At 42.3% G+C, this 14,066-nt stretch overlaps 1 protein-coding gene across 2 annotated transcripts in view; it reads left to right on the top strand.

Moving 5' to 3' along the window:
* znf827 (zinc finger protein 827) overlaps positions 1-14,066 on the top strand; it is a 69,998-nt gene that overhangs the window by 31,805 nt on the left and 24,127 nt on the right. The window contains exons 5-6 of one of the 2 annotated variants that reach the window (XM_074686412.1): positions 3,364-3,642; positions 13,281-13,526. In XM_074686412.1, coding sequence (XP_074542513.1) covers positions 3,364-3,642; positions 13,281-13,526 — 525 coding nt within the window. Of the gene's footprint in view, positions 1-3,363; positions 3,652-13,280; positions 13,527-14,066 lie in introns of both variants that reach the window. The other variant, XM_074686403.1, reaches the window with a different exon arrangement.

Here is a 14,066-nt window from a genome sequence, read left to right on the forward strand (position 1 = left end):
GAGACAAACTGATAGCATCGTCAACCCTGAGCTAGAAGTGGCCTTACAGTATCATGCACAGGGAGCTGACATTGGCCTGGGTACGTGCTCACAGAGGAGATGCCCAGTCACCCAGAGATGCCCGTCTCCTCCACAGCTCTGTGTTCACTTCAAGGCTGATCTGCCACAGACTGGATGCTCATGATGCTATTGTGATTGTGAAATCCTGACAGACAAAAGGCCAAAGTGTAAGCTTGGCATTGTAGGATGAATTGTTTCTGTTGGTGTTTGTGCTGGCTTCTTGTCAGTGAGCCATCAGCTAAGAGGAATAAAAAAAAAAACGTGCCCATTGGATCAGACTACTAAATAATTCATTTGGCTCTGTAACATAGATTCTTAGTGGAAATACTTTCTATTTATAGCCACAAACCCAAAGGTCACTGGAGTGGTGTGACTTTGTGTGTGAGTGCACGTCCTGGGGTTGTTTTTCTTCTCATGAGGCCACAGAAGAGAAGAATTTCTAAGTTTGTGTTGAGTCTAGTGGCTTATGTGCAGCCTGGTATTTTTTTGTGTGGTTTGAAAGCAGGATGACACAGCATGGGTACTGTAGCAAGTGAAAACACAAAGTAAGGATTCCTCCTAAGATATAGTTAAGCTAGTGTCTGTGTGGTTAAATGGGATAGTGTATTTTTAAGTGTGTTTGTAAGACGGTGACCAAGTGTGCTGTCCCTGTCTGATCCGACATGGCCCAACACGCTTCTAATTAGAGGACGTCCTTCCAGGTGCTGACCAGGTTATACTTAGCCTGCCCGCTGACATCTGACGGTGTGACATTTCCAGCTGGTGCCGCGTGCGACCCTGCGCCACTGCCCCTGAACTTGAAAGTCACTGCCCCCCACCTCCTCCTCCTCCTCTTCCCACTACAGCTCAACCTCTTCCTTCTCCCCACCCTTGATCTGCAACCCTGGCACGCCATGAAGTGGCATCACATGGGTGGTCAAAAACAGCAGCACCTGTGTCCCCTTTTTCCTGCCCCTGTATCCCCTGTCCCCAAGCCCTCTGTCCCTCCAGCATAGATCATCATTAATCAGAAGGGCCGGAGCCGGCACAGATTGATGATGCGGGCAGGGGGCGGTGGGCCTGTGTCGAGTAGAGATGTTAGGTGAGACTGGAGGGTGAGGAGTGGAGCAGATCTCTGCTGGGGTTGGAGGAGACTGGACAGCAGTCTGCCCAAGAGTGATAGCCTCGCTTATATCCATGCCCTGTTTCTGTGTGTGCATGTGTGTGTGTGCATGTGTGACAGGTTGGGTGAATAGTTTGTTTGAAAACTATTGATGTGTTCAGGGTTAGGAAGGTTGTAAATTAGATGTCTGGGTGTATTTCTTGGATCCTAACTTTGCCACTATCAGGTTGTAAGAGAACAACATTTATAAAATATTTTTTTTATAACCTCTAGTCAGCCCTGTAGGCTACTGTCAATTTAGGTACCAGCAAAATTGTGGATAGGGCAGAGTAGGGGGCTTACCTTGGATCTGATGTGCCACTTAAAGGCTTTGCATTCATATGTATTGAAATACTTAACTGAAGTACAGCAGGAACACTGCTGCTATGTGTAACCATCTCAAGCTGTAACACCTGCTGCCGGCTGGTATTCACGATAACGCTTTCACAAGCAAGCAGCACAGAATGCTTGGGCTGCTTGGAGAAAACTACCTTGTGGAGTGCTGATAGTTTTACAACTAACTGGAAAGTTAACTAACTAAAAGCCTCTGCCACATATCATAACCCTTAACATAGGTAACTGCTTGCTCAGTTTAAGTTTTGCAGTAATTTTTTACATCTTAACTTTTGTATGAAACAGTCTAACTCCGCAACACCACGGTCCCAGACATTATTGCATCCATGCTGGATAATTTTCTTTCACTTTTGGCAAACAAAAATACAGAAAAATCTTTGCAGAGAACAAGTTATGCTCACACTTCCTACAAGCATAGTGCTTGCTTAGAGACACTCTTCTTATCTGCCTCTTAATACACCAGATAATTTTTATCATTTACTTAATATCACTTGGTCTAAAAGCTCCCAAAAGTGTGTCTATACTCATGAAAACCAAGAGTAAATCAAATTTTTGGAAATGTCAAATAATATGGCATGCTGTCTTTAACTACAGTCATCTGGTACATGTATTCATTGAGCAGTTTTTATAGGAGATCTATTGTGCCAATTGCTCATCCATTTAAGGTGATACTCAGCACTGTGATTGGTTCTGATAAATGACAGGAAGTCAGATCACACTAGCAGAGAATAGTATTCTTTCATCATTCCTGTTATTCCTGCAGTGAAAGAAAGATATTGGGTTACTTTTCAAAAAGTATAATGCATTTTACAGAATATTTGTACTGCTTCTTTTAGTGTCGTATTGTCTTCTTTAATTTCAACACTGTTGTGAGCTTTAGTCTGTGTAAACCTTCCTTTAAGCACAGAGCGTAGTGAAACATGCTGAGAGACACAAAGAGAGGCGCTTGCCCCGCTGTTCTTTTCTTGGCGGCTATCGGAAGTTGCTCCATGTCTAATTATTAATTATTCATCTTAGGCGGATTAGATGTGGCCCAGTTTCTCTTGAAGATGACTTTAGAGCAGAGGGATCCATGTGACAGTTCACTCCCCAACCTAGGCGACACACTGCAGCGATGGCAGATAAGACTACAGCCGATTGTTATCCAGCACTACAGAAGTACAGAATTATTTCATGTCCTAACGTCTGAAGAGACAATCCCGGGTGAGAAGGGAAAGCAAAACCAGACTTAGAGCAGAATAGAGTGGAGAATAAAGCGTATGTAAATTAATGTGATGGGGAGGGGGGCAGTGTGAAGGAGAAAAGAGGAGTGAAATGAATTGGGAATTTGTTGTGGATGCCCTGAAGACCAAGAGAGAAGGACAGTCATAAGGTTGCACCTTCTGTGTTGGCCCACAGCACACCAACTGTGGTGTTTTTTGCAGTGACTAGACTGTGAAAATCCACTGTGGGCCACTTTGTTGTTCCATGTAATTTCCATTTAATTTATTAAACTTTATATTGTGAGTGTAAAGTCTTTTGAAATGGTGAGAAATTCACAAAAACTGAACAATTGGCTTACTAGAAAATGCATACATCAGGTAAGGCATCATAATGAGACTTTGAAAATGTGCTTAACACAATCTGATACACCCTTTGGTGCATACTCATTTTAAGACATTTGCCGCTTGTTAATATGCATAAAATAGGTGTGATTAAAGAGAATTTACTAATCAACTAACCTTTTAGTTGCTCTTTTTTTTTCTGTGCTCCAATCAGATTCTTGTATCTAATTTTTCTGACATTTCTTCTTTTTCTTCCATGTTCAGCGGCCAACCAGAGAGAGACACTCAAGTCTCCATTCCACTTGAAAGAAGAGCCCAAAGTGGAGGAAGCTTTGAGTCCCAGACCATCCTCCACGTCACAGAACCAGGTTCAGCCGGGCTTCACTGCTACTTTCTGCCAGGATGGGCCAGTGGGCGCTGCAACAGCCACAGATCGCCCGGGACCTTTGAAGCCAAGGGAAGGAAGCCCCATGGCTAAAAACAGCCTGCTGAGCCAGGATATCAGTGTAAAGGTGGCCTCTGAGCTGCTTATTAAGCTGTCAGGTAGGCAAGGTATGTATAGTGTCACTGGAATGATAAATAATTGTTAAAATGCAACTGAATTTCAAGGCTTTGATACTTTGCTATGTGTGGACCCTTATTTTTTTTATTGGCATAAAATCCCCGGGATGCATTTCTGGTGTCTTTTAAGTTAATATGGACAAGAAGTGGCATAGTGGGGAGTTTGAAACTTAAAACCTGAGCCTGACTTGCTCCATGTTCCATGACACATATTCGGAGAGTGGGATGTTTGCACCATGTTCAAACCTGTGCAGACCTTTCTGACATCATCCAATGCAGCATCATGTAGCCTTTAGCAGCCTCTGGTTTGAGCTCATCAAGAATGTTGTAAACAAGTCCCAAGGCAGAGATCTGAACATAGTTCTTTATGCTTAAAGCTTCTGCTTATCATAGCTGACTGATTGCCAGGTGTGATCCAAGTAGAAAGGTGTGTCCACTGAGTGGTTCTGAAATGCACCTCTCAGGCGGTCAAGAATGAAATTTGTTGAAGTACGCGTCAGCATGTACTAACAAATATAAACGTGTTGGGCTTGATCTAATTGCTATCAGGCCCTGAACTACCTCCCCTATAGAGAAAAAAACAAAAGTTTTTAACATTGGAATGTTAAGTACACTTCATTTGTCAACAGTAAAAATTTACAGTATGACACTCTTGTGCAAATATGTGCCCACTTTGTTAAAAACCACACTGAAAATAGTGGCCTGATGGTGGGGGGTGTTCTCTGTCCGCAGCTCTTCATCCTTTGCCAGTGTGTGCGTGCTTGACAGACACCTCACACACCGGTTGCCATTGTTCTCTCTGGGTTGACTGGTGTTCACAGTGACTCATGCTGGCTAGGAGCTCTGTGGTACTACACGTGTGCTGCTCCACTGCCTGCCCTCAGGTCACGTTTCCCAGTGTGTGTGTGCGTGTGCTTTTTTGTGAGTGTTAGAGAGGTAGACAAAGATGACATGATTATTTTTTTTAAAACAAACAAAAAAAACTACTTCATGCCATTGGCCTTTCAAATCAGAGAGAGCAGAGAGATGAATGATACGGGCTGAGCTGCATCCACCTTATCGTCTTTGTTTCATCGCTGTTATCCTTCTTTGTCTGCTGTCATTTTTGCCATTTCCCACACTGCACTGATGTTACCCTGCCAGTTTATTTGGTCCTCAAGCAGCATGGCCGGCGTTTATCCCCTCCCATCACTTACACCAGCTCTGTAAGGTTGACCTAGGTTAGGGAAAGATGCTGCAGCGTTCATCCGTCCGCTGGCTCCCTCTGCCCCCTCACACAGTCCTAGGAGCGCAGTGCCGTCCATTGCCATGGCAACAGCGGGGGCGGTAGATGGAGAGGGCTGTCTAGAGTGACAGCCTTGACAAGAGTCTGGACCCTCAAATGACCCTGGGGGGAGGGAAGGAGACAAAGATGGTGTGGAGGAAAAGAAGAGAGCCAGGGAAAGGTCAATGCAGTTACAGTCACGTGTGATTACAGTCATGAGGTTCAAGGGTATCTCCACTCTAACCTTCCTCTGTCCCCTGTTAATGGTCAGCCACACAACACAATAGGATACTTGAATAGGGAAGCACATTGGGGAGGCATTTTCTCTGTTGAAAACATCACTTTGTCCTGTCAAAAAGTGCATATTTTCTCATTCTCGCATGTTGTGCAGCAAATGGTCATAGCCTAATTAGATTTCAGGAGCTCATCCTTCCTCAACCATGGCATTGGACAGTCAGAGCAAGTAGGGTTGTCATCATTACTGCCCATTGTACTGTAACATGTGTTGCATCATCCCTTTAAGTAGGTCACTTCTTCTTCTTCTGCCCCCCTTCTCCCCCTCTCCTCTCTTCCTTATCAAACATTGGTTGGTCATGTTGAGTCGCCTTGCTACCGCTACCTCCCCCACATCTGTTTAAAACCAGGCTGCTGGTGTCTGGGGGCTAATTACGCTGGGCTAAATAGTCCCTGGCGCCAGCGGCTAACGTGTCCTAGCAGATGGGCATTGGTGTTGCAGGGCAAGGGAAACATGGCGTCACAGGAAGGTGGTGGTGATGGTGGGGGTGGGGGGTGGGGAGAGGCAGGAGGGCCCTAGGTGGTGCCCTGGCAGACTGGCATCGTGTGGGTAACAGCCGTGCCACCCACTCACCATCCAGCCACCCTCACTATAGGTGTGAAATCACACTTTGTACTCGCTTAACTCATTCCTCAGGAACAGGAACAGGCCTTCCATCTCTGAGGACATTTAACAGGCCCTCTCCCCTCAGCAGTCCTTGTTAGCTTGATAATAAAAGTGGCATTTAGTAATTTTGACCACTGAGGTGCAGAGTAATACATTACTTTTGTATCTGTCTGGGTTTTACTCTTTACCAATATTGAATAAAAGAAGAATTTACCTTTGAAGCAACACTCAACTCATTTTTCCCCTTCACCATTTAAATGTTGGCCTATTTTAAATAGTTGATCAAACCCGGTTGGGTCACTAAATATAGTAAGTAAACAACAACATTTCTTTGATATTTGTTGCAAATAACAGCAGTAAGCTGGATTCAGTGAGTAACAAGAAGTGAGTGTTGATTTCCAGAGGCCCTGGAAGCAGCCAAAGCTGATTGATTGAGTGATAATTAACACTATTTATAATCAAAGGATGCCAGCTCCACCTGGCTTCCCTCAAAAGACTTCACATAATTGACTCATCTGTAGGAGCCAAAACTCACTGACATATCACATGTTGTCAAACTACAGTGCTGATGTTGTCCCTGTCAGCTGGATAATCTGACAGTTGCACAACTCCCAATCAAGAACTGGACATTTTCCTGTCCTACTTATTTGAATTCAACTAAAAGATGACTTCTTTTAATTCTGCCTCACCACTTTAGTTTGCATGAATTAAAAAGCTGCATATAAAGTGGAAAAAAAACCTCAGTTTTGCTGTGTTTTATTTTTTGCTGGACCCTGGTAAGTTGTGCACTATTTTCTCGAGGTAACCACTGTGGATCATGTTGCATAATGGCCTTGCTCTTTGGCCCAGCAGCACTTGTAACAGATAAAACACACAGTACATCCCCTGCTATCCTTCAGGTAGCTGTAGGGATTGAGTCAACCGATGAGGAGAGCTCTCTTACTCTCTAAGAGCAGTTTAGGTTGACAGATGCAGACAGGCACTTTGCTTGCTCGCAAAAAATAAATAAATGATTATAATAAAATATATATATATATAGATATATAAATATATTTATAGATAGATAAATAGTTTCTTATTGTTTTTATTTTTGTTGAAGGGATTTATTTGCTAGATTTAGCTTTGTTATGTAATTCTACTTTCTACTTTGTATACTTCTACTGCTTGTGTAGCATTGACTGCGCAGCAGTTAAGATCAGAAAAACATAATGGTGCTGGATTCTTTTGATGAAGAAAATCATTTAATTTTTTGAATTAAAAGGATGAAGATTGTTCCCTTATCTGTTACCTCCTAGATGACTTAACCAACAAGCAGGACAAGGAGGGAACAAAAAGAAGAGATCTGAAAATATTTAACTCTGCCAAATGATGCGTTTGTGCATTCAGTATAAATGTAGCATCTCCTCTTTTAGTTATGAAGTGAATACTACATATTTCTTTGAGCCATACATTAAAGGACTCACTATACGCTCTATATAGCTTACCACAGCAGATTGTGTAAGTAGTTCATTCTACTTCACAACACGGGAATTACTGCGCTGTATTACTTTATGTTAAGCTCTTCACTCCTCTGACAGTGTCCTCATCATGCCCCCTCAGTGTGGCCGCTCGCTGACCCCTTTAACTCCAACCCCCCTTACCTCCACATCCCTCTGTCTCAGTGGTCTCTCATCACTGCCTGTAGTTCTATTTACAGGAATGCAGAGATGACTCCCTCTGCTAAATGTAGGTAGTTTGATACGCAGATGTGATTGACACAGTTACTGAGGCAATCACTCGTTCATCTTGACCTCTTTATAGGATAAAGCAACCATACCAGCCTTGGATTTTCTCTGCCATGTGCCAAATGTTTTGTTCAGAATCACTTTATTGGGGCCATATACGGCTGCTGATGGTTTTTTTATCAAGCCCGCTGCTCCGGAGTCAGATGTGGCTGCAGTTTTGGTCCGTTGGAAGGCTGAACTACTGAGAGCTAGCTGGTCGAGGATCAATTGTAGCAGCAGCTGTCTGTGAAGTCTGCAGGCAAGGCTGCTGTGGCTCCCACATGACATGCAGTCTCCACACTGCAGCCTTTGAAGCGCCTGAACTCTTCACCCCTGTCTGAGCAGGTCGGCTAGAGAGCAGGAGAATAGAGAGATTGAGAGAGAGAGGGATGGGGGCAGGGAGCAAGGGATGTGGAATAGCAGAGCAGGGAGAAGGGGTAGACTGGGATAGGAGGAGGGGGAGAGGTGGAGAGGTTGTCATTTAGGCTTGAGCTGTTCCTCATCCCTCTGTCCTCCTACAGCTCTTCTCTCTCATCCCCCTTTCTTCTTTCCTCCCAAACCCTGGGGTGCTCGTTGTCTGGCACTCTTTGACAATTTTATCCCTTCCTCTCTCCCTCTCCCTCTCTGTTTGTCTTTCCAAGTTTTTGTTCCTCTCTAAGCATCACAGTGGTGCATTAAATTGACTTTGCATACATGCAATCACTAATAGATTTTGACTATTTTAGTCTCAGCAAATTTTAAAAGCCCATCCAGGTTCTGAACCCTCCCGTGGTGTATTCTCAGCTGAACAGGCTGTCAAGTCCGTGCAGATTTAAGTAGACACCTGAGGTCAAAGTTGATCACTAAAAACAGAACATTGCACAAACCTCAGTCACTTTCATTCTGGTTCAAAACTTGAGTAGTGCTGCGTCACAGGGAACAAGGTATGTATAGTGCATTTATAGAAACTTGGCATGGAGATTGCTCTAACACACATTGTAAAACTCTGAGACATGGTTGCTCTGAAAAAAACCTACAGAGCTGAATAAAGCTTTCATTTAAAGACTTTAACTTGGTTAAGGGTTACATTTGGACAAGTGTTCTGTTAAACCTTCTAATCCAGACACACATTAATCCAACAGTTTTATATAAGTTTCTAAAACACATGCACCAAAAACAGACAGAAGAAGGAAGATGTGAACAAGTGTATATTATTCTTTTCATTTGCTCTTACATTTACAAAAGTAAAAACATACACTGTAAATCTTCTCATTTTCTGTTTTTACATATCTTTGCTCTCCTCTTTGAAGGTTTACATTGTGATTTAACATCAAATTGGTTATAAGGTAATTTAAGTGGCACATTTAATGTTAAGACAATCAGCCCAACCTTGTGAGGAACTTTCTTAATTTTTTTGCCAGTCCTCATAAATGTCTGCATCAGCGAATAGTGAACATGAAATGCAGCAGACTAAATAACTTGTAACAAGGTGAGAAGTTAGTCATTTGTACCAGGACTCTCAGTATCGTGAAAGTTCTTCAAAGTGCACTACAAACACAGAACTTGTAGCCCTTGTGGCAGTCACAACAAACCAGGAATGGGGGCTTGAAGATCCTGTGCTGTCGTGAAGGTCTCCTTTACAGGAACCTTCAGCTTCACGTTAAAAAGAAAAGATGAACAAAGACGAGCAGATAGGACCAAAGTAGTGTGCTGACATTCTTCAGTACCAATCAGGTGCAATTTTGGCAACATGTCCAGCTTGCTAATGCATTTGAAATGGCAGCAGATGAATGTGAATATCACCGATCAAGGAAAAGAAGAAAAACACAGTATCGCGAACAATGCTCCATTTTGCATTTTTCTTGCCTTTTACTGATAATAAAATGCTATAAGTGTTTATATAGCATCATATTTTGGACCTTCCTCTGTTTTGAACATGTTTCTTTAATGAAGCCTTGAGTCAAAATTCTTCATCTTTTCCATATTTCATCCATAAAGTTAAAATTGAAGAATAAGCCACAACTGCTGATGTGCACAACTTGCCCACACCATCTGATGTAGCCCTTACAACTGATGGATAGACATTCAGAGCTATCACTGTTTTTGGGGTAAATTTTGTGCTCAAAAGTAATTTAAACAAGATGTTTTTTTTATGCCTCTATTCAGAGAGGACAGGGCAGTGGATAAAGCAGCAAAATACAGAAAATGAGTCACGGGATTTTATTGGTTTTGTTCTTTTCATCATTTAATATGAAATCTTATGGAATGTTATTGAGCTATGAAAAACGAGGATTTCAGAAAAGTTATTTCAAATCATGGTTAACTCGATGATTAAAGAGTTCTTCTGTGAAAATCATGTATGCGACTTCGAGGTCAGCTTTAAGAGCAGGTGGACCCTACCTGTTTTGGCTTACAAGGCTGAACTGTGGTGTCTACACTTCAGCGATGTTTAAAAATGAAGTACTTTAAGTTTCTTATCATTAAAGATAAACTTTGTTTTTTGCTTTCATTTTCTTTACTTTGCTGGAAATTAGGTGATTTGGCACTGCAAATATGAGGTTTATACAAAACTGCAATGATCATGTGTGGTTACACTCCTAACTTGTGATGAAATAATATTAGATGACCCCAACTTTTTTAATTCCAAAATGTTACCTAGAAATGGGACCTGTGTTATCTTCTTAAAGAGACATTAAGAGGAAGGCAGAACAGTTAATATTGTACAACACACAGAGACCTGATTTTGTGGCCCTAATGGCAGCTGGTGTATCACAGAGATGGCTTCTTCACCAGAGGGGATGACACATAGACGCATGGAAACACAGGTCACACACACGCACACAAACACACACACACCCATTTACAGACACACACAGGCTGGATTGTGGCAGACTGTGGGCTGCTTTTTATGGCTTCAGAACATTAGGTCATGACCCTGACCAAAAAGCTACAGCTATTATCAGTGTGGGAGTGAGGACACGTTAATACTTTTTTATTTTGTGACAGGTAGACTTCTTGTTGTGGAAAGATATGTTCTGATTTTTTCTTTTGCATTCTGTTTTTGAACACATATTTCCTTTTTTTGTGTCATGTAATCTCCAAGTAATTTCTCTTCGGGTTGAAAGCATGTTTGTCCCAGAGCTGAGAGCTCAAGTGCATATAGTGTCCTTGAGTGCCTCGATGTGTTTTAGCGTGTAACTGTGTGTGTTTTTGCAGAGCAGCAGTCCATTCAGCCTCTGTCGTTAGGGTGGTGATCCAATGATGGAAGCTTGCGTGTCCCTTGGTTGACCCTTGCAGAGCTGTGCCCCTTACCCCTCCGCCCGCCCGTCTCCTCCTCTGCTTTGCCCCTCCATCAGCCTCTCCTAGGTTACTCTTGGCCAACTCTGACCACCTGATTAAGGGATTAGCGGAGCTGATGGTTGTCAGTGTCCCCCCTCATGCTGGCTCCTACCACTAAACCAGACACCTGGACCACTTTGGGGGGAGTTTACGCTTTAATTCATCCTCACAAACAAAGTGTATCTCCATAACATTCATGAGGGAGATACATGTTTACAGTGTCCTGTACACTTAATCTGGTTGAAGTCTAACGCTGGTCTTATTGAGTAGAGAAGTTAATAATGCAAAGAGGAGGGGCGGATAGCAGGTTTAGCACTGGGTCACTGTCTTGTATCTCCCTCCCTCCCCACCCTTACTCCAGCTCTTCTGACCTCCCCCTGCCCCTCCCTCTGCTCCCAGTGCCCTGCCAAATTCATATATCCCATAATCGTGCTGAGTCGCCATGTCAGCAGCACTGTATCAGCCCTGCTGCTTTGTCTCGCTCCTGCTTGTCACCGCACTGAGACTCTGCCTCCTGCCATCACTGCAGTCAAAAGATCAGATACCTGGGCTCTACAGATGGGAAAGTGTGTCCTCATCATTTATTATTTAGCTGCACTGCGTGTACTTACCGTAGCCTTAAGTAGGCCTACATTTAATCTAGTAAATGTAGCCATTATGACCATTAGTGAACCAGTGTCTGCTTAAAGAAAATATACGTTGCCTCATAGATTCTTTTTAATGGTTTTCTATATCTGTCTGTGGTGGCCTTTGGTTTATTTTAATACCACAAGAAAGCAGCCCATGTTTGATGCTACAGATCAGCTTGGGACATTCCTAACAGATGCCATCTTGTCTATTTTTAGCACGGTTTCTTCGCTTCACCTTTTGAACTCGGGCGAGAGTTGAGTCAACAGCTGTTTTCAACCCTTTTTGTTATTATCTGTGCATTGATAAAACCCCTTCAGTTAGAGATTACAAAGCCACTCACCTCTAGTTATTGTATTAAAAAAATGCATTGCTTCTCAGCTAACATATGAGTCGTTTCTAGCATGTTTCTGTTCACTTCACTGAACCTAGATGAGCTGCTGCAGCCCTCCCCAAAGTGAGAAAGTGACCTCCCAGTGACCTTCTGGCCTAGTATTTACACAGGAACATGCTTACCAGCTCAGCTCGGCTTTGGTTGCTGTTCTCCTGTTTTGCCTGTTATTTTTATCTACAGCTGCATTCATAAGACATGTTAAACATTTATGATAAATACTTCATTTACTCATGCATTTGGTTAATAGTCAGAATGAGTTTTGCATGTTTGGTTCTGTATTGTTTTGATTTGTTTGAAGAGGTAAAGGATGAGCACATCTGACAGGTACCATCAAACCATATGAATTAAGCCTTTTTCTATCATTCAGGTACATCACTGCTCAAACTTATTTGTAATCAGGGTTATATGGAGGTCATAGTGTGTGCTTACATATGTCACTGCACCTGATCAAGCCAAGATTTATTTATACTTTTAAAAAGATTCATCTTTCAAAGGAATATTAATCAAATTTTTGATTTTAGTTTTTTAGACCTTTTACTTGGATATCTGCATGATAAAAGTAAGGAAGTCTGTGTAGTTTGAAATGCACATTTGTGTGAAAAGTGCTTGTGTTAACCTTTTTCTTCCCCTCATGTTTTATGTGAAAATAAAATAGAAAGAGAACCACTTGCAAGTACAAATTAAACTGATTATCTGGTGGTTTAAAGAGCTGAAGATGGTTTGACACTTGACAGGCAATCACTGCAGTATGTATGTACTCATTCCTAGAGGAAAAGAAAAGGCATTTTTTAAGTAGAACCAGCATCAGATCCTCAGTTTGAAGAATTTTTAGATAAAAAAAGAAAAAAACTAAATACAAACTAATTTCTGTTACACAACTTTTGTGTTCACTTTTCTGTGAAATGTTCTGTCTCACTTTTCTGTAAAGTATTGAAAAGTTTTAGGTCTTTGATCCTCAACATTTATTAAAATAAAACATCTGAAAAGTTTAGCAAAGACTTTGTCAACAGGTGAAATGGGAACTCAGAGATATCTGAAACATGCATGGTTTAGGGGTGAACCACAAGCTGCAAATGTTGTGAACTTCCAGTAGTAAAGATTAAATAATAAAGATGTAAGTGCCAGATCATTGTCATGGGAGTGTAAAGAAATTTAAAATGGCAACTATAATAATTTTGGATCGAGTTTTTAAGTAAGTGCAGGACCCCCTCAGATTATTTTACACAGCAAGGTTTTTGTCCTTGAAGCTGAATTCAACAAGTGAAATAAAATCTTTCTGTGATGGATATTTAAAGGTTATTTTTTAAGCAACAGTCTAACAGGTATTTTTTTTTTCTGCTTAATCATGTGTAGAAAACAACAAAGATGCCCACCAGTACCAAAAGGTGAAAGTAAAGGCAGAGCCCATGGAGGTTGACCCACCCCCTGCAGAGCTCACCCCTCCTGCCTCTCACCTGCTGGCCTTCAGCACTTTAGGGGCGAGTGAGAAGAATGAGCCGATGAGTAACCTCCCCGAGACGTTGGCCCGCCCCCAGAAAGACCTCTTCTCACAGGACATATCTGTCAAAATGGCCTCTGAACTACTATTCAAACTGTCAGGTATGTTCTTTTGGCACATGGTGTTCCCTCAACAACACTGTATCCACACGTACAGCAGCCAGTCTTCTTTTCCTCTGCTGCGCTTCAACTAAACCTTGGACACTTTTTGATGCTCAACCATAAAACCCATGTTTCCATTTCCATCCTCTGGTGGCTCTGTTGTAAAGTCAAGGATATATGACATGTAATGACATCCTGCTTCTTACCTGTACGACCATGGAAGTGACATTGAGGCAGCAGACAGCTGTTTGTATTGCTAGATTAAGATAGAGCTCTGAGGTGCGTGTGTATGTGTGTTTGTATGTGTGTGTAGGGAGTTGTGTGCTGTGACCCCAGATCCATCCAGGCTCCGATCGCTTTGCTTAAATGCCATACAGAGAAACAAGCTTGTGTAAAATCTTTTTCCTCATCTTGCTCTCACACATATTCACAAATTCACACATTGACAGTCTTTCTTTCCCACACAGTCTTGCATGCACACCTTTACACACTCACACAAGGCCCCATGGGGAGTGGTGTCTGCACAAATGCCCCCCCTCC

Source organism: Halichoeres trimaculatus, unplaced genomic scaffold (assembly GCF_033239565.1).
Source record: "Halichoeres trimaculatus isolate MK-OKI-2021-1 unplaced genomic scaffold, fHalTri1.1 fHalTri1_scaffold_2, whole genome shotgun sequence".
Classification (NCBI taxonomy): domain Eukaryota; kingdom Metazoa; phylum Chordata; class Actinopteri; order Labriformes; family Labridae; genus Halichoeres; species Halichoeres trimaculatus.